Source organism: Microcebus murinus, chromosome 2 (genome assembly GCF_040939455.1).
Source record: "Microcebus murinus isolate Inina chromosome 2, M.murinus_Inina_mat1.0, whole genome shotgun sequence".
Taxonomy (NCBI): Eukaryota; Metazoa; Chordata; class Mammalia; order Primates; family Cheirogaleidae; genus Microcebus; species Microcebus murinus.
This window is the reverse complement of record NC_134105.1, coordinates 90,549,281-90,570,206: the sequence shown is the minus strand read 5'-3', so window position 1 is coordinate 90,570,206 and position 20,926 is coordinate 90,549,281. Positions and strand designations below refer to the sequence as shown.

Sequence of the window (20,926 nt, the reverse complement as noted above, 5' to 3'; positions counted from 1 at the left end):
GAATTCTTCCCCTGTCTGCCAGGGAGTGGCAGTGTTGTTAATCATTATTACTGTATGCAAATCTCGGGACTCCAGGCACATGCTAATGAAGCCCACGCCCACCTCTTGAAGGGCCAATTGTGCACCTTTCAGAATGACACTCTGAAGGGGGCTTTGGGGAGAGTGTGAGAGTGAGTGAATGCGGGGCTCTAAGCTGCCAGGGTCCCGCCCACAAGGGCTCTGACCACAATTTACGACCCCCCACCCTTGAATCTGGAACAGGGCTAGGAGTTCTCACAAGCTAGAAGCCCTGTTCTGGACTCAGAGAGGTCCTTTTCCAGCCCCGATCTAGAACAGCCCTTTCAAGTCCCTCGCGGTCACCGCACACTTTGCATTTCTCTAGGTTTCTGTCGCCGCACGCACTTCCCCACCTCCGGAATTGTGATCGCTCGAGCCAAGCGTTCGGGTCTCCGCTGAGGCACGGAGCTGCCTCGCCTCCCAAGCGCCAGGCCATGATCCGGGATTCCAAGCACAGAGGCTGAGTGAGACGCCGGGAAAGCCGGAGCCGCCTGTCCACCCAGCGGCGGGGACTGCGCCCTCCGCGCCACGGCCCTGAGGGTGGGAATCCAGGCCGGACACCCTGCCTGTGGGCACATGCAGACCTCCCACTCCTCATCCTGGGTAGATGAGGCACAGGGCAGTGGGGACCCATGCGCTCCAGGGAGGGATCGAGGGACTGGGCCGGCTCCAGCAGGAAGGGGAATGGTGCGGGTGTGAGAGTTCACGCTGCCAAGTCCAGACTCTGGGTTCTGGGTACTGGGAACATGTGGCGGGACATGAGGGCGAATCCTGACCTTCCAATGGTGCTCTTACGTAGGCTAAGGGCAGAATATCCCCCTGAGACCTCTCCAGCCGGGGCACACCGAGCAAAGAGCCGGGGGCGAGCCAGGAAGCTTGCGCGGCGGCGGCGGGCTCCCCTTCCGAGGTGGCCGGGCTTGGCTTGAAGCCGGTGCTGCTGCCGTGTGGACAGTCGGTAAGAAAGAGACACCCAGTTAGGTGAACACACCCCACGCGCGCACACGCCGGCGCTCCCTGCCACCTCTTCTCCGGTCCCCAGCCACATACGCCCCCGAACTCACGCTCACGCCTTACTCTCCGCTCCTCCCCCACCCCCAAGCCAAGCTCACCTTGCCACGCTCCCCCCGTGCCCACCCTCGCCAGCACAGGCGCTCACACCCGCGTCGGTACACTCGCCACCTCCAGGCACACCCTAGGATTCCTCCACTCGCCCCGGGAGACGCACCAGGCTCTGCCTCATCTCCCCACCCCCGCTCACGCGCGCGCCCCTCTACACACACACACGCACACACACACACACTCTCACATACACCCTCGCGCGCGGAGTCACTCCCCCTCGCACGCCCTCGCCCTGGGCACCCTCCCGCGGCGAGACTCCGGGTCCTCCTCCTCTCTCGCTCCGCTGCCTGGAGACTCGCAGCTCTCCGGCCGGGCCTGGGGCCGCTCGGCCCGCGGGGATCGGTAGGGAGCCGAGGGCGCAGCCTCGCCGCCTCCCCCGGACTCTCATCTCCGCCCCGCCCGCGCCGCGCCCCCACAGCCACCCCCTCGGGAGAGGGCCCTCGGGAGAGGCAGCCCGCGGCCGGCCGGGCTCCGGTCCGCACGGCGCCGGCAGGGCGGGGGCAGGGAGCGAGCGAGGGAGCCCGCGAGCCCGCGAGCGGAGCGGCGAGGCGGGGAGGGGACGCGCTGCCGAGCCGGGGCTGGAGCGGCGGCGGCGGTGGCGGCGGCGGCGGTGGCGGCGGCAGCGGCGGGGGAGGGAGGGCCCCACGGACGGACGGACGCACGAACCGACCGAGCGAAGGAGGGAGCGAGAGAGACTTCGCTGGCGAGGAGGAGCCGCGCAAGCGGCGGCTGCTGGGCGCTTCCCTGCGCTGCTGGGCGCTCGGCGCCTCCGCGGCCCCCGGCTCCCGGCCGCAGCTTCCTCGCGCGCGCGGGGCGCGGGGCGCGGGGCCCGGGCTTGCTTCGCGGAAGGTAAGAGGGACGCGACCGAGCCTTCTGGAGCCAGGAAGTGCGAGGAGCGCTGCTCCCACGCCTGTTGCTCCAGCTGCCCACGCGGCACCCTCCCACTCCCGCGCTCGGGTGGGTGGGCGCTGGGGCGCCGGAAAGATTGGGGGTGGGGCGCGTGCGGCGGGGGAGCAGGCAGCCGGCCTGGGGGCGTCGGTTCCCTCCGGCTGTGGAGCCACCTCCGGACAGCGAGGCGCTGTGAGGTTTGGGGGTGGGGTGTGAACCTCTGCCCTCTTTCCATTGGCCTGCCTTCCCTCGGCGGGTGCCGGAGGCAGGTGGCGAAGGCTTGCTCGGTCCCTGCTCTTTGTGAGGGGAGAAGGAGAGACATGGCTGAGAGTGGAAACCGGGAGCGGTTTGGGGCGCTTCGCAAAGTTCTCCAGCCCCGAGAGCCGGCGATGTGCCTGCCAAAGGCTGGGGGCCGTCCGTCTGGTCCTGCCCGACGCTGTTCCAGCCCGCGAGCTCTGGGAAAGGTCTCTACGCGACATCAAGGGCCATCACGGCCCTGGGGAGGGGAGTTCAGAAAGACTCACTTTATGAGGTGTTTACGCTGGGGCTGGAGGGCGGAAGGGGCTGGGCAAAGTTACCTGGAATCAACTCAATTCCTTTGCTTGCTTAGTGTTGACATTTGAATCAGGTCCAAGATGTTCTGCTTTTATCCCGGGCAGCCCTGATATATTAGCAACAGGCAGAGGTTCCAGACCTGGAATTCTTACAGCAAGGAAAAAGGTTCCGTGTATTTAGGAGAGAGCGTCTGAACTTTCTGGGGCCCTAAGCACAGTGTGATCTGCTTGTAAGGCCAGGCGTGCGTTGCTGTATTTTGCATGAATGTCCGTGATGGTTAAATTTATGCCTTGTTTACCGTTACTTCAAGGGAGACTGGATGTTCAATGTCTGTGGAAAGGGCTCCTGGCCGTGCACGAATTCAATACAAAGCATGTGTACATTTCCCCATGTGGACGTGTTGGCACACGGAAGGGAACTGATGTGTTTGTTTTTCCTTGTCGCTACTTGAATGCAACAAAATGCAAGTACACAAGGGACCCCCAGAGGAAGAAAGATTAGTAGCTTGTTCCCTTTTGCTGTTGAGGAAGCTAGAGGGAAAAAAAGAGTTCAGGAAAGTGCCCTGGCCAACCTAGGAGTGGCACTGTCAGAGAAGAGGATCAGTGTGTAGATTCCAGGCCTGTGCCCCAAGGATCCCCAGCCTGGTTCACCCTGTCAATTTTATGCCTACCTACCCAAATCTTGTGGATATGGGAGAAACCCCCTAGCTCATGGGCACTTTCTCCTGTCCCCAGACTGGCCCCATTCTGGGCTAAGGGATGTGATGTAAGATTGTGGAAAGTAAGTTTCCAGAGACTCCCCACTGAGGTCATTGAAGGGCAGACTGGTGACATGATATTTTTGCTACCTTATGCCTATCCTCAACTAGGTATCAAACCCCAGGACAGGCTATCTGGTCACTCTGCCCACTTTTGGCCCTCTGCCTCCAAAACAGAAGCTGCTTAATAGGGCAGCTGACTTTTTAGAGCAGGGGAAAACATATTTTCCTTTTTCAGGATTTTCTACCTTTTTCATTTTCAGAGCTCACCTGTTTTAAATCTCTTTTCCAGCCTTCCCCCCACATCTTTCCCACTGTCAAACTCTTCTGCCAAAAACAAAAATAGCTTCAGATTTTTCATTCGTAAGGCGTCCACGTCCTAGTAAAACCTTGGCATTTGAGGCATGTGCGGTGCCATTGGCTGGAAATGGGGCCGCACTGTTGTGCCTGTTGCAAGAATTCATACCCAGGCTGGCTCCGGGAGGCGAGCGCTGTGGTGTGAGCCATGGAGAAGTCCTGCTTGAGTCAGATCATACCTGCAGGGTTGCGTGTCAGGCATGGCCAGTATGGCCTTGGGCATGGTATCTGCTGGGATACTTGTCCTCCCCTTCCACCCCTCCCCACAAAGTAGCAATGGGGTAATTGCTCCTTTTTTGGTACTTTTTACCAGGGGACAGGTTCTGAGCCTCTGGAGACAGCCTGGTGTTTGCCTGGCCTTCTTTAGGAAGATTGTCCTGGATTAGGAATGGGGTAAAGGTTTGGCCGTGGGACCAGAGGCTTTTATGATAGATAGAGAGGGGTTGTTTTTTCCTTCCCCTGAGCTCTCAAGTATTCATCTGAAAGCAGTTCATAAAATACTCATGGCCCTCGGAAGAGAAGAGATTGGTGTGGGGTAGAGAGGGCAGCATGATAGGGCTCCACTTGGCAGGGACATTAAGGCTTAGGAGTCAGGGTAGAGCGGCACTTAGAGAATGGAAGAGTAAGGGCAGCATCCTCTTAAGGGGCAGAGCTGAGAGTCTGGCCAAGCAGGGTTCCACAGGGTACCCCCTTATTCAGTGGTCTCTTACTCTTTGCCACTTAGACCCCTCAGTGTCCTGCCTCTCTGAGCTCCATTCTGGGATAAAGCAGGGATATTAAAAGTCAGAAGTCCAGGTCCCCAAATCTAGGAGCCTGGTCCCCTTTACTCTCTAGGAGGGTAACCAGGGGCTCTGTGGGTGGTCTATGCCTTGGATTGCCTTGGGTTCCAAGTGACACAGGCTATGTGCCCTGTACTGGGTGCCAGTCTAAGCAGGAATTCCCAGAACTCCATTTGCTAAGATGAGGCTCAGGCTAACTCCATCCCCACAGCAACAAGCCCAAATGCTTTGCTTCCCTCTTTGCATGGGCAAGTGTCATGAAGAGGTCTCAGCGAGACTTGAGCTAGAGCCTTGATGTCCTGGATCCAGTAGAGTCAGGGATTATTTGAGCCATACGGTCCCTTGTCACTTTCTTGTCCAATTCTCTCATTTGACAGACAGTGGCTTGCTTTCACAAATTCAAGATAGAACTGAAACTGGAATGCAAGGCCTCATGAGCCCTTGCTCTTCGCTGCCTGGGGAAGGAGGGGAGGGGGTCGGGGGAGTCTCTGCATCCTGCTCTCTGCTGTAGGGAACATCAGTATTTGGCTGCACCTATATCAGGAAAGCCATTTGGCAGTGAGCCGATTAACAGTCTATTGGAAAATGGTCAAATCCCATAGAATTAGCCACTTTGAAGGTACCTTTCTGAGTCTCAGTCTGCTACCTGTAATCTGTGGCAGAAACGACTACATCACAGAATTCTTGTGAGAATAAATTAAATGTTGTGTGTAAAAGTACTTAGGAGCCTAGTGCCCAGAGCACTGTTAGTGCTCAGTAAATGTTAACTAAGTCTGAATTGGAATAATCTGTGACCAGGGTTTAAATTGTGGGCTCGCTTCTCAAACACCCCTTGTCCCTTAGAAAACCTAGTTAAGTGTCTGCTGAAGAACTACAAAGTCTAGTCCTAAAGAAAGTATAGTTAGTTATAAGGGTAGATTTCTTGAAGAAAGATATAAAATGCAGGACAGACATAAAATGTGTTCCCGAATCTTCTATCAGCAGCCGGTGGGTTACCCACTGCTATGGATGAATGATCCCCAGTCTTTCCTCAGCTCCCTCGGTTCCTATAATAAAGAGCTCATTGGCCTTGTGCTGTTTTTCTGTTCTCTGAGTGGTGACGCTTATGGGAAATGTCATTGTCATTCCTGTTGTCTTCAATAGCAACTGAACCAACCTCCCTTTATTAGGGAGCAGAGGGAACCTATGAAAATTCCCCTTAGCATGCATATGGGGAAACTGAGGCAGAGATCGACTCCTTGAGAAAAACGTGACTGGGTACATTGAGTCAGAGGCGGACACTTGAACTGGATTCTCTTGATTCAGATCTGTCTTCAGAATTTACTGTTTGGAGAGAGAACACCTACCCTTAACAACCCCTGAAATACATTAGCAAGGCATGGAGTAAAATTGATGGAATGCAAATAGTGTCTATAAACCCAGGGTTCTCGGCTTGAGTATCCACTAATGCAGTGCACTGTGCTACCTCCTGGGTTGTGATATAAAAGCTGGGCCATCATGGCCTTTCCCCTTAAAGATCTTAGTGTGGGATAGGGAAATCAGGAGAGAGGCTATGCTGTTGAACTCCTCATTGAGACCGCTTGGGTTTAAATTGCTCTGCCTACTTATCACAACCTTTAGACAATTATTATAACTTTGTATGCTCCATCTTTCTTTTGTAGGCAAAATAAGGTCTATAGTGGCATCCACCCAACGGGGTTGCTGGTGGGATCAGTTGAGATCCATGTAAGCACGTGCACTATGCCTGGCACACAGCACTCGGCGAACCGCCTCAGATGGAATCCCTATTCTCCACTTTTGGGGTGTCAGACTGCTACATTTCAGTAGCTTTAGCTTTCCTTATCTATGGAATGGGGGACACAGTAGATTATTCTTCCTGGGGTTGCCATGAGGATTAAATGAGATAATCCATGGGAGACAGTCTAATAGCATGTATAAAGTCAATGCTCAAGTATTGTTAGCCATTATTACTAATAAGACATGTATAAAGTATCTGTAATCCTGGCCGGGGGCTGATAGGTGCTAGAGAGGAGAGGTAAACAAAGTGCTAAGAGCCCAAAGGAAGGAGAGAATCTCATAGCCAGGGAGAGAAGGAGGCATCACAGAGAATAATGAATGGTAGGATCCTAATAGGAGCAATGAAGGTGACAGATATTCCCATCAGCAAGAGGAGTAGTCCAGAGACAGACCTCCCCAGGGTCTATCCATGAACCCGGCTTGCTAGGATGGGTGTTTGGGCCACTGGGCTGGAATTTGAAGCCAGAATCCATTTGTAGGAATGCTAGAATACTGGGCCAAGGAGTTTGTACTTTATTTTATAGGCTGTGGGGTAAAACATGATCAGAATCTTGCTTTAGGGAGATTACTGCAAACACAATGGGTTTTAGGGCAATAGGAGAAAGGAGGTGCTAGTAAGAGTGACTTTGGGCCTTCATGAAAACAGTAAGAGCTACTGCCTCATTATTTGGCAACTCTTTGGAGAAAGATGGTCAAAGTGACAGGCCTGTGGTTAGGGATACCATGAGCAAAAGGTGAAGAACAGCTTTTTGCAAGGAGGTAGGTCCTTTTTAAACCTGTCCCGTTGTAGAGGCATCCAAGTAGAAAAGTCCAGTGCCAGCTTGGGAGTGAGAGGAAGTAGAAATCTGAAAAACATAGAAGAGTTGGAAGTCAGGAGGAGGTGAAGCAGCTTTGCAGACAGAGATGAAGATCAAATCCCACTACCCGTCTTTGGGTAACAAAAAAAAAAAAAAAAAAAAATATATATATATATATATATTCCAAGACTCACCTCTGCCTTGTTTATTTAAACATAGAGTCAAAACAACTGAATCCCAGAGGGTCTAAATAATTCTGAGTTAGGATTTGTTCTGTGTGATCAGTTTAGGATTAGTGGGGATGAATGTGCCAACCCCAAGCAATTTCCCGTTGCTGTTACGTGTGTTTCTGTGTCACCACATGCCTTCCCACAGATGGTATACATTTGGGGACTGCAGAGTCATTTCACTATCATCTTTAAAAAGCCAAATTTGGGAAGGTAAATCTGTTTCCCAAAGCCAAATATAATTCTCCATGTCACTGTTCCCTCCATCCAGCCAGGTGATGGGGAAGTGTGTACACAGTGTGGTTCAGGGAGGTGTGGGTGAAGGGACAAGGTGTCCCAGCTCTGGAAAAATATCTGAGGGTGGAGTGGGGGCCAGGTGAGAGAGGCTGGCATGGGAAGGAGTATTGTTATATAACCCAAGGGAGATACAGAGGGTGGGCAGATGGAGACAGGAGGCAAGGAATCTAGGGATGGCAGTAAGCGTGGATAAGCTTCCTCTGAGGGAGAGGGACAATGCATGGAAGTCAGGTGAACCAGGAGTCCAAGACACCCCTCACGGGGTAGGGAAAGAGACCTTGCTCGGCCTTACGACCTTTCCCATGTCTTTCCATCATGGCCCTGAGGAATGAAATTGGACACTGGGTTGCTAAGGCAAGGAGTGGGGGCCAAGTGTCCCACACAGTACCTCTCCACCAAGGACAGCCTTCGCTGTGGGAGTTGGGGAGAAAGCTTCACCAGGCCATGGCCTACTGTGGTCACCTGCCATCTCAGAGAACGTTCTAGACATGGGCAGCCCTAGCCTCCTCCTCACCAGGGAGGAGTAGAAAGAATGTGTGCACCTGATCTCCTTCATCTGCACCCCATTCCTGATTACCCTGGTGGGTGAAGAATGAAATAAAAATTAGCATGTTTATCCCACTTTTAAATTCGTTTAATGAGAACTCATTTACCCTCTCCCAATTTAAATTCATAATAACGCCATAACCTTTCAAAGCTGATTATTACCCGTGTCTTCCCAGATCTTCCTGCTAAAGAGGCCTTCCCTCCAAATGCTCCTGAGCCCTCTTGGAACTTGACAGTGTGTCAGGCAGTCAGAAACATCTGGTGATCTCACCCTGCTGCACTGCCCTGTGCTAGGTGCTCTCTCTACCTGGGGAGGACAGAAAAGCATCAGGTCCCTTCTCCGTGGTGGTGATTTCAGCTTCATTAGTTTGCTTTGGAGAGTTTTGCCGTTTCACTCACCAGTGACCCTTCCCCGGGTCCCATTTCCTACCTGTGAATCCATATGGGCTCACCGCTTTCTCTGCCCTCCCCTCCCGTTTCCCAGGGGTCGCTGAACTAACTCCAAGCTGGTGTGCAAAGTGTCCGCGCAGCTGCCGGCCCAGGAGCTGGAGTGGCCATGGCGGCCGGAGTCGCAGCCTGGCTGCCCTTTGCCCGGGCTGCGGCCATCGGGTGGATGCCGGTGGCCAACTGCCCCATGCCGCTCGCCCCGGCCGACAAGAACAAGCGGCAGGATGAACTGATCGTGCTAAACGTGAGCGGGCGGAGGTTCCAGACCTGGAGGACCACGCTGGAGCGCTACCCGGACACGCTGCTGGGCAGCACGGAGAAGGAGTTCTTCTTCAACGAGGACACCAAGGAGTACTTCTTCGACCGCGACCCGGAGGTGTTCCGCTGCGTGCTCAACTTCTACCGCACCGGCAAGCTGCACTACCCGCGCTACGAGTGCATCTCCGCCTACGACGACGAGCTGGCCTTCTACGGCATCCTGCCCGAGATCATCGGCGACTGCTGTTACGAGGAGTACAAGGACCGCAAGAGGGAGAACGCCGAGCGGCTCATGGACGACAACGACTCGGAGAACAACCAGGAGTCCATGCCCTCGCTCAGCTTCCGCCAGACCATGTGGCGGGCCTTCGAGAACCCGCACACCAGCACCATGGCCCTGGTCTTCTACTACGTGACTGGCTTCTTCATCGCCGTCTCGGTCATCACCAACGTGGTGGAGACGGTGCCGTGCGGCACGGTGCCGGGCAGCAAGGAGCTGCCGTGCGGGGAGCGCTACTCGGTGGCCTTCTTCTGCCTGGACACGGCCTGCGTCATGATCTTCACCGTGGAGTACCTGCTCCGGCTCTTCGCCGCGCCCAGCCGCTACCGCTTCATCCGCAGCGTGATGAGCATCATCGACGTGGTGGCCATCATGCCCTACTACATCGGCCTGGTCATGACCGACAACGAGGACGTGTCCGGGGCCTTCGTCACGCTGCGCGTCTTCCGCGTCTTCCGGATCTTCAAGTTCTCCCGCCACTCCCAGGGCTTGCGGATCCTGGGCTACACGCTGAAGAGCTGTGCCTCTGAGCTCGGCTTTCTGCTCTTCTCCCTCACCATGGCCATCATCATCTTCGCCACTGTGATGTTTTATGCCGAGAAGGGCTCCTCGGCCAGCAAGTTCACGAGCATCCCTGCCTCTTTTTGGTACACCATTGTCACCATGACCACACTGGGGTAAGTCCGCTCTCGTGGACGAGAGCAGGGCAGAGGTTGGATGGCCGGGGAAGCTTTGGGCGTTGTCAGCACTGGGGACAGGAGGAAGGGGACCTGTCACCCGGGTTGTGGGAGCAGGTGGAGTGGCAGCATCTGAAGGGGGAAGCGCTCCTGAGTGTTCTGTTTGGGGGTGGTAGCTTGCTCAGAATTGAGCTTTCTTTTTGAGGTGGGGCGTGTATTTTATACAACTTGGAAAAATTAAGCCACCACTCTTTTTTCAGCCTTGCATTGTGTGTGTGTGTGTGTGTGTGTATGATGCCTCAGCGTGGGGTGATAGCTGCATTTTTATATGTGTCTGTGCGTATAAGGGCTGCCACCAGGAGAAAGACAGGGCAGTGGGTGGGGAAGAAGGGGGCTGGGGGAGGTTCTGTGAATGTTGGAATGAGGGTTCAGATTTCCATTAAGAGAAGACGCCAACCACACACTTTTTGGATCCCTCTATGTTTCTTCTTTGTATAATAGTATATTTTCAGGCCATCTTCTCTTTTGCCTTACTTTTCTTCTCTGCTACCACCTATGCTCAAGGGTGCAGTAGCCCTGAGCAGACTTTCTTGGACTCTGAACTTGGGTTTTCTGCAAAGCAAGGCACCTGATTTGTTTTTTCTCACTAAAGGAGGAACAGTCTTGCTTTCTTAGCCTAAGGCAGTGGTGGAATGACCTGGCCTACCTGGGCGACTGTGAGATGGTCTGACTGGATCATGTGGTCAGACACAGAAGCAGCAATATCATCAGAGGGAGGGACAGGTGCTCTGTGAGGTCACGGTGACTCTGTCTCTTCCATCTCTCCAAAGTCCCCTTTTTAGCTGAGGCCACCAAAATGTATTTATGGTGCTGGGATGTGAACCTTTCCATTAAAGGAAGGGGGCTCAGGAAGGAGATTACAGCTGCACCCTAACAGGATTAGAGCCAATAAAGGCAGCTTTATGGAGACATAGATTTGTTAGGGGTTTGCGCTTTAGCTGTTGGAAGCCGTTGAGGCTAATAATGCAAAATCCCTCCACAATTCATATGCTAGGTCTATATTTGCTTAGGTCAGGAAGCGTTATATTGCTGATGGAGAATTCATGAAGCTTTTTATTCGGTCTTTGACAATTTGGTTGGTGGCATCCTGATGATTCGATTTTTCTCCTGGCCAAAATCCCATGGTGGTGGTGTCAGTTTTCCCATGGTGCTGTGGGTGCTTATTGGGAATGACTGAGCAGGTGACAGGACCTTTTAAAATGATTACATTTGTCATTCTGCCACAAATGAGAGGGAGGAAGTAGCAAGAGGGAGAGCAAGGGTACCTCATCCATTTGTGAGGCCACGTTTGATTGGGGCACTCCCTTTACCTCTTGTCTGACAGGGCCATCCTGCCCCTTCCTAGCACTCCAACTCTCTCTCTCTCTCTCTCTCTCTCTCTCTCTCTCTCTCTCTCTCTCTCTCTCTCTCTCTCTGTGTGTGTGTGTATGTGTGTGTGTTCAAATAGCTGCTTCCCCAGAGTAGGGAAGAAAGTTTGGTCATTTGACCTTGTTTCTCTTGGCTTAGGTGGCAGATGTGATCTTTTTGGCATAATGGCACAAACTGGGCTGCAGAGCCGGCCACTGTCAGGAGGAGTCATCTTTATGCCTTCTAAGCTGACCCGGACATCCCTTTCACCTTCCTGGAGGGGACCTCACCCATGGCCAGGCGCCCCACCCCCACTGCTGGTCAGGCTCCTGATGTGGCTCTGACTGCCCTTTGCCCTCAGGTGTGCCTCTTGGGTCTCATGATACCAGAGGGATGCTTTGGGAGTGTCCTGGGGGAAAACAGGGCATGTTGATGAGTGAGAGTTAGAGTTCAAATGGGATTGTCTTAGAGGAAGTCAATGGAAACTTCACTGGCCACCTGCCCATTACTCTTTATTAGTAGTATAACAGCATAGGATAGTCTACTATGTGTCAGCAGTGTGTTAAGCACTTTGCAGATATTATCTCTCTGTCTTTGCAACAGCCCTATAAGAAAAATTCTATATCCTATGAAGATGCAGAAGGTGAGGCTCAGAGAAATTAAGGAAATTCCTGTAGTCACATAATCAGTGGTCCCCAACCTACTTGGCACCAGGGATCAGTTTCATGGAAGACAATTTTTCCATGGATGGAGGGTGGGGGGAGGGGGGGAGGGGGAGGCGGAGCTCAGGTGATGCCAGCGGTGGGGAGCAGCTGTAAATACAGATGAAGCTTTGCTCCCTCGCTTGTCATTCACATCCTGCTGCGTTCGGCCCCCAGTTCCTAAGTTTCATGGAAGACAATTTTTCCATGGAAGAGGGAAGTGGCAGCAGGGCTCTGCAGCCTGGTCCCTAACAACCACGGACTGGTACCGGTCTGTGGCCCAGGGTTGGAGACTGCAGACATGGCTGGTACGGAGAAAAGCTTCTTTTCAAATACCAGTCTGGCTGTCTCCAGTGCCCTTTCTCCTTTCACTCTAGCACTCCACTTGTCCCCATGCCATCAGGGCCCTTCAGTAGAAATCAGACCTTCAGGGTTATTACATTTTTATTATGGCCTTGGGGTATAATATTCTATTCTAGTCATATTGCAAGTCAAGAAAGCATTAGCCCAGTGAGAATTATATGCCAGGCACTGTATTAGGTACCCAGAGATTTTTATAAATAAAATATTTCCTTCTGGGCAATTTATATACTGCCTTAGAAATTAATGGCTGCTTTTATAGCAAAATCCAGCATTTTACTCTTGCTGGGGAAATTGCTGATTTCCTTTGGCATTCACCCTGTGGATCAGGGGTCAAGTCCAGCATCAGGGCAGACAATCAGGGCCTCACATTTGCTTTCTTGGGGAGAAAGAGGCAGCCTCTGCCAGAGAGTGAAGGGAAGAATGTCTGCCCAGGAGAGAGGCATGCCTTCCTGACTGTGGGCCAGTGGACTTCCTCGCTCCACCTCTAACAAACAACAAGTTTGTTTTACCTACTCTGTACATGAAAATGTCTGGCCTCTGGGAGGAGAACCAAGTGGGCAAGAAAGGAAGCCATTAGTAGGATCTTCCTTAAACTCAGATAAGTAATGAGAAAGCAGCCTTCTTTCCCTCCACCGTGGCTGGTGTAGCTCATTGCTGGGTCAAGCTATTTTGACTTTGACCTGAGTTGGCAGTTGGCACCATTTCCAGGCTCATTGCTTGGCTGTATATAGCAGGTGCTTGGCAGAATGCTTTTTAATGGATGGGCCAGTATGAATGGGGCACCTTCTCCATTTGCTTGTTCTGATGGTGTTCTCAGTCCCTTCTAGACCTACCTGTCCTCTCTCGAGGGTGGATCCAAGATTTGAGCCTGCGTTCCCGGCTCTGTGTGTGTTATACCCCAGTGTGCCCGCCCAGGAGGGAGGAGAACCGTTTTTACTCTTGTCAGATCATCCCCTGTGCTGCTCTGCAGGGCTGTGGGGCTCTTCCTGCCCTTACAGGAGGTGCTGACTCGACCCTGGAAACCGTTCCCTCTTCCCTGGCTGGTTTCTGTCCTGGCCACATTCACTGGCTAGTTGTAGCCTTGTTCAGCCATTCCAGAAAGCCCATCGTTTTCTTACTCTACACTGGCATTTGAGCCCCAAGTGGCCATGGAATACCAAGGACCAATATTCTGCCATGGTCCAGTTGCTTCCAACAGCTCCCAGCAAACACCTCCCTCTTTTGTCCAGACCCTCTCTCCCTACTCCTTCCCCAAGTTCCTGTTTCCAGTCTGGAGAGAGTCTGTCTCCAGCTCCTTTGCAAAGCAAGGCCAGCTGACGTGCTGAGAGCCGACATGCCAAATGAAGGCGTTCCTCTTCCTGGCTCAGTTTGCCATCTCTGCCTGTTTTCCCAACACCTCGCTGATGAGTTACTCAGGTGTCCTCCAGGGAGGGATCTCCTGTAGCCAATTATTACTGTTTATTTAATACCTCAAAATACCTTAAGCACACAAGAACAATAACAGCCTACCTGCTGTCAGGCCTTGAGGCTGGCTTTCCTTTGCAGCCTCCTGTGATGGGAGGGAAGACCCCCCCTCACTGTGCCCAGGTTCTGCCTTGAGCCCCCTTGACAGTTGAGTTTCCTAATGCACCATTCAAGGATTAATTTCTGTGCTCATAATTGATGCTATAAATAAAATAAATCCCCAATTATCTCAGTTAACAGAGGTAAGGGATAACATAGAGCTCCTAATATTAAATAAGACCAACATAACTAGTTTGGGAATGTATTATGTGATGTAAACTTTTTCAAAGCAGATTTTTCTTAATTTTGTTTGACTTTGCTTGGCATCACTATTGGCCTGGGCTGCCTGAGCCAGTCCGTGGGGGGAGCTTGAGTGGGGTCGGGGGGAAGAGGGGAGCGGGCAGGAGGAAAGCATTGTAAGCAAGCCTCCACGAGGGCCCTGGAGGGCCAGCTTCAAGCCCGGATGGGATGAGGCTGCTCTTGAATATCTTAGGGAAGGGCACGGAGCAGTGTCCGTGCCTAATGAGATGGCCCGCTGCTGCCGGTTGGCTCAGTTATGTAATTGAGACCGGCAGCCTATCTGTCACCCTGTGCTCTGAGATGAGAGAGCTTTTGACAGTGTCCAACAATCACTTTAACGAAAACAGAATCGATTTTTACTTCCTCCAAGCACGAAGCCGCCTCCAGGTGATTTGCATTTCCCTTTAAAACATAACCCTGGAAGGGGCCTGCCTGAGTTTCCAGGAGGCCAAGGCTGGGAGACTGGGCCTGGGAGATCAATACAGGCACCCCATGGAATGGGGTACTTGATCGGGCTCCCCCCAGTGCCAGAGTGGAGCCAGTCTGAGATCTGTTTTTCTTAACCCTTCAATCCCTGAAATTCTGTCTGCACCTCTATCCACTGCCTCTGAGGCCCGTCATCTCTTCTCCCAATGCCCAGGTTGGCCCTGGACACTGGCTAACAGCAGCCACCTGCATAGAGGTGGGTCTGTGCCCAGGGGTCTCTGATCCTCTGGCACTTACTGGGAACAAATTACCTCAAAATCTTTTCTTTGTTGACATTTCTTAACTGACAGTTCTCTGGGGCTGAAATTCCTAAGAGAGGGTACAGAACTGCATCCCAACAGGAATCTTTCACTTGTTCAGCATTTATTAAGTGTCTCCTGTGCTCCAAGCGGCATGGCAGTCTCTGAGAATGCACAGGCACTATGATTGCATGTCAGCCCAGTGTAAGGTACAGGCGAAATGAATTGAATGAGACTCAGTTCTCCTCCATTGAACTCAAACACTCTTCCTGGTGCTCCAGAGACTACCCCTCACTCTGCTCCTATGTCTGGCTGACCCCTGTCATCCTTCAAACTCAGCCCTACACCACCTCCTCCAGGAGGCCTTCCTGGACCTCCTCTTGCTTCCCATTGCAGCTCTTGCATTTTTTCTGTCTTTTCATTGCCATATTTTGTTAACTTCAGCTGTTTGTGTGCCTTTCCCCCCAGATGTGAGCTCTTGAAGGGCAGATCTCTGTTCCAGAGATCACTATATGATTCATGCCTAGCACAGGGCCTGATATATTATGGCCTTCAATAAATATTTGTTCATCAAACAGGTTGTAGCCCAGCTTATCCAGCTTCAGTTTTCTCATTTGCTAACTATCTTGCCATGTGAGAACCAACTAAGGTGCTGTCCAGATGTTAGCCATATTGCCGTGTCAGACAGGATATTTGTGAGCAGAGTGGAGACGGCGAGGCCAGGCAGGGCGTTCTGTAGTTTTGACTTCAGCCTTAGCAGAGCTGGGACTTTTCTTGAAAGGAAGGTTTGCATCCATCCCTTGTCGCTGCTCTTGGCTACTTGGCTACGTACCTTCCCTCCCCCACCCCTCCGTCCCCCTACCCTCCCCCCCCCACCATAGACTTGGGCCAGGGAGGAGCAAGAAGGGCAGCCATAGATAAGTCCTCTTCCCCATGATGTTCCCCTCCACTCTATTACCTATTCAACAAATATTTAATGAGTGCTTCCTAGGCACTGGGAATACAGCAGTGGAGAAAACAGTCTCTGATCTTGTGGAGCTTACATTCTAGTGGACAGGACCAGACGGTAATTAACAAATAAACAAATAAATCCATCATATCAGGCTACAGAAAAAAATAAAGGATGATGTGACAGATAGGGAGTGCTGAGCGTGGTGGCCGGGTAGAGCAAGAGGCAGTGCTATTTTATATCAGGAGGTCAAGAAGAGCCTCTCAGGTGGGGTGAGATTTGAGCACGGATCTGCAGGAATGTGGGTAGCTTGCGGAACAGCATTCCAGGCAGAGGGAACAGCAAATGCAAAGGCCATCAGGAAGGAGGGGCCTTGGTGTGCTCTTCTTAGAAATGTAACAAGGTCCAAATGGTCAAGCTGTGTGAGCAGGGGACAGGGCAGTAAGCGAGAGATGAGGCCAGAGAGGCAATGGGGGAAGTAGCTTATGCGGGATCCTTGTGACCATGGCAAGGACTTTTCCTTTCACTGTGCTTGGCATGGGAAGCCACTGGAGGGCTTTGAGCCACTGTCTTATGTTGTAAAAGGATCACTCTGGCTGCTGGGTAGTAAATACATTGTAGGGGAGAAGCTATCACAATAATCCAGACAAGAGATGATGGCGGCTGGGGCCGAGGGTGGTGGCAGTGGGGATGGGAGACAGGGGCAGTTCTGCATCTATTTGAAGGTGGAAGCAACAGGAAGTTTTCTGGGGAAGTGCTTGCTGGTCCTGCTCCTACCAAGCCAGCTGGAAACATCACTAGCTCCCATAACAGGGGATTGGCTCAGAAGACACAGTCCTAAACACCTTCTTACCCCTGGGAGAAGCCTCTCAGAAGAGGCCTCAGGGCCTTACAGGATAGTTCCAAGGCACAGGGCCACCAAGACCTCAGCACGGAGCAAATAACGCCCAAGAGCCCCAGTTGTAGCAGCAGCTTCTCAGAGTAGGCCTGGTGCTGGCAGGAAGCAGGGAGCACCTGCACCTGGATAGAACTTTCCTTTCGCCCCAGGCAGTATGTACGGGATACCTGGCAAGCGGCTGGGTGTGGTGCTCCCTGCCATGAGGAGGACAGCCTTTCTTGTCTCAGAAATGAAACAGAAAGGCCACTCTAAACCCAGCAGCTGTGGTAGCCGCAACATGGAACGGGCCGGAGGGCTTCAGGGCTCGGCAGAGGGAACGATTAATTCACTCTGGTGGGTCTGAGCCTTTGGGGTGCTTCACACTGGGAGTGTTACTTTGGATTTGTCTTCCCACCCTGCAATTTAAATTGCTACAATTTTTGGAAAGGGAATTCCAGGCTGGTGCCCATTTCACAGCTCTCTTCTGGAATCCCTCAAAATCAATCTCAATTTCTCTTTCTCCTCTCTGTTTAGTTTTGTTTGGGTTTCCCTCTTTAAGCATAAACGTGATTCTTCCTGAGGAGCAGCAATTATTCTGCCTCAAAATAGTGTACATAAAAGGCAGCATGGCCCTCCCCCTCCACAGAGAGGGGAAGAACCCCTCAGTAATTACTTGAGTGTTTTTGTTTCCCTCACCCAGGAGAGAGCTCCTGTCCCAGGCCATACAGGGCTTTTGTCCACACTTTGTCACAGCTGGGAGCTCTTCCCTGTCAGGGAGAGGAGCAGAGACTGTTAGCTGTGAGCCCCCCCCCAACTCCCCCCAGCTGTCCTCAGGCAGGTGGCCCTGCACACAACAAACCACTTCCAGGAAGCTGATACTCTACTGAGTAGTCTTAAGTGGTTATCCCCTGGTGATATCCAAGTTCATTTTTCTTTTCTGGGAAACAGGGTCCAGGCCCCCAGCAATCTCTTGGAAGGAATCCACAGTGTTGACCTCAAACCAACTTCTAATGGGGATTTGTCTGTGATGAGAAAGTTGTTACCACAATGCTTTGGGGCATCCAAAGCTCTCTGCCAAAAGGCTCAGCTGCCTTGGCCTCCAGAATGAGTTTGGGCCCCTGCCTCTGTCTAGTCTGCTTTTCTCAGGCCAGAACACAGGCCTCCTCTGCCTATCCTACCTCCCTCTGCCCAGCTCGATGCAGATGATGGGTGGGTGCGAGGGTGGGGCCTAGGGAGGGAAGAGAGCTGAGCCTTTGCTGACCATGACTGGATGGAGGAAGATTGCATTTAGCTCATGTAATCATATTCTGGGTGTCAGTACTGGAATGAGTGTCATTTAAGTGAATCAGAAAAATCGTTTTAATATAAGTGCCACCTCACATACAAGCTAGTTGATGGAGAGATGGATGAGGCTGGGGACGGCTCCTTTGTAATGCGATGCTGTAAAATCCCATCACCTTCATTATTTCCCACCGAGCCAATGCATCATAATACCCATGAGCAGCAGAACAGCTTGAATTTAATATACAGAAAGTCCAATCAAACAATAAATGGATGGAACTATATAAAGAAACCATTTTCTGGGAGGCTGGCTCCATTCTCTGGGATTCAGCTCTCTGACATATGAAATGTGCATCAATTTTCCCCAACTAATGCAGCTGCTGAATCACCACATAAGATATTTTGTTTGCTTCAAAAGTGGGAAAGGGGAACTTTCCCCCCTGTATTATTTGGCTATCAGCGCAAAACTGCAACTCTCATTTTGTTTGATTTGCATGCAGTGGTGCCCAGTGGCACAGCCAGGCACCTTCCGATATCAGTAAGACTGAAAGCATGGCCCCCGCTCTGTCCTAGAACCTTATCAGTCCTAGGGGAGCTTTGTTGTCTTCTTTAAACAAAAACAAATCCTGGACACCAGAGTGGACTATTTAGAGGGCTGGGAAATCTGCCCTTCTCAGTCATCGGGGAGAAATAGTCAAACCATGAGGCGGTGCTGAAACACACTGAATGCCTGTGATGTTCTGATTGTCCAGAGCCTCACCTTTGAGGTCGTGTAGGTAAATATTTCATTCTGAACTGGATTTCTCCCACTGGCATAGTCCTCCATCTCCTGTTCCATCCCTACTACCCAACGAGTTATTGAGAAACTGTAAACGCAAATACCAACTGATCTGCCAAACAGAATTAAAAAGTCATAAGCTGCTTAAAAATTATATAATGCATGTCAAAGACTGATGGAAATAATGTTTTTATGCTTCTGATGTGGGATTCGTTCTAATGCTATTTTTCCAATGGCATGGATAACCAAGAGTTAACCATAATTATAGGCTTATAGCTGCTGAGAAGGTATCATTAGTTTATTTTTACTTCTTTCTGGACATGCTTACTTAAGCAGAAAAGAAAACTAGGAGAATTAAACTAAACTATATCAAAACCATGGACAGCGTAAATCTTGATTCAATTCAACAAATACTACTCAACATCCAGTATTTGCAAGGCACACTAGTAGGCAGTGTTGGGGACATATTTAATAGAAATAAATAACCCATTGGCCTGTCCCTAAGAAGCTGACAATATAGCAAAGGATTCAAATATGTTCATGAGGGTGCACATGAGAGAAAAAGTCATGTGCTAAAATGATCAGGAGTGTTTGGTACAGAATAAATGCTTAATAAATATTTGCCGATGAATGAATGATTGGTTTCATAGAGAAGGTGATATTTCAGCTACATAAACATTAGTGAGTAGGATTTTTTGTTATGTGGAAATCGGAAATCCAAGCAAATTAATAAAGGACATGGTGTTTGGGAAGCTTAACCAACATTCTGGTTTGCTAGTGTTTAGGGTATGTGAAGAGGAAATGGCTAGAGATATGCAGGAACAAAAGATTTACTAGAGGTGCATAGGACCTAGAATATTAGGCTGAGGAATTCATCTGGTAGGCATAGGGAGCCACTAAAGGTGGTCTAGTGATGCATTGATTAGGAAGATTTATTTGGCAGCTGTCTTCTGGATGAATGTTGGAAGGGATTCTTCTGGATGAATGTTGGAAGGGAGCCCTTGGACAAAGGACAGTCAGCCTTATCCGTCAGCCAGAAGACTAATCCAGGTAAGAGGTAAAGAAGGCCTGACTGGCTCTGGGCATGGTGTCTCACACCTATAATCCCAGCACTTTGGGAGGCTGAAGTGGGGGGATCTCTTGAGGCCAGGAGTTCAAGATCAGTGTGGGCAACATAGCAAGACCCCATCTCTACAAAAAACAGAAAAATTAGCCAGGCATGGTGGTGCATGCCTATAATCCCAGCTACTTGAGAGGCTGAGGCAGGAGTCATGAGCTCAGGAGTTTGAGGCTGCAGCAAGCTATAACATCACTGTACTCCAGCCTGGGTGACAGAGTGACACCTTGTCTCCAAAAAAAGGAAAAAAAAAAAAAAAGGGAAGAAAGCCTGACTTAAGACATTGGAACAGAAGAGAAAGGACTAGAATGGAAAGATGTTCAGGAGAAGGAGAAGTCAAAAGGAACTCTTGAATTGTAAGATTGGCTGATTAGAGGTATGGACTTAGAAAGGAACAGATTGGCCAGAAGGTCAGGGGAAGGTAGAGAGAACAAACTTGGCTTTGGACCCGTGGTGTTTGCAGTTAACCCCAGGCATCCTTGAGGTGGCTGGCAGACAGGTGGAAAGATGGGTCTGGTTGGAGCTTAGCGGGGAGAACAGGGCTAAAGAGCCCATTTCCAAAATCATCAGCTTAAGCAGGAAAAATAGATGAGATTGGTCAAGGAAAAATGGAGGGAAGGAAGAGAGCAGAGCCTTGGGGAACATTTCCTGTGCTGTGCCCTACTTCTCTGGCACCTGCACCCATTAGGAGTGTTAGTGCCAGCTGTGAACAGCTTTGCCGAAGCTTCCAGTCTCTGTGTTTACCTGTGGAAGTTCCCTTTCATACTGTGTTTCTGCTGGAGCTAAAAGGTCATATTGGTTTTCTGAGTAAGACAAGGGTTTTTTTTTTTTTTTAGGCTCTTACGATGACAATTAAATAAACAGCACCCACCCAGGAAAGCAGAATTTGTTTATGGGCTGTGCTAAAAAAAGAATTAATGAAGGGACCCTTCCATTGGCATGTGGATAGGAGATGGAGTCTAAGGACCATCTCTGCCTGGCCAAGAGCGATGCTGGTTCAGAGTGGTAAAGCCTTCATGGTTACCAATGCCTTGGTCCTTGCAGTGCCAGGTTTTTGGGCAGAGCTTCCAGGGACTTATGACACTTC

The 20,926-nt window shown here is 51.1% G+C and overlaps 2 protein-coding genes across 3 annotated transcripts in view; one reads left to right on the top strand and one right to left on the bottom strand.

The window, feature by feature from the left end:
* Window positions 1-20,926, bottom strand: part of CTTNBP2NL (CTTNBP2 N-terminal like) — a 428,304-nt gene that overhangs the window by 389,149 nt on the left and 18,229 nt on the right. The window lies entirely within an intron of this gene.
* KCND3 (potassium voltage-gated channel subfamily D member 3) overlaps window positions 1,808-20,926 on the top strand; it is a 217,360-nt gene continuing 198,241 nt past the window's right edge. For both annotated transcript variants that reach the window (XM_075999977.1, XM_012778502.2), the window contains exons 1-2: window positions 1,808-2,025; window positions 8,661-9,838. In XM_075999977.1, the coding sequence (XP_075856092.1) occupies window positions 8,733-9,838 (1,106 nt within the window). In that variant the 5' untranslated portion in view covers window positions 1,808-2,025; window positions 8,661-8,732. The remainder of the gene's footprint in view (window positions 2,026-8,660; window positions 9,839-20,926) is intronic.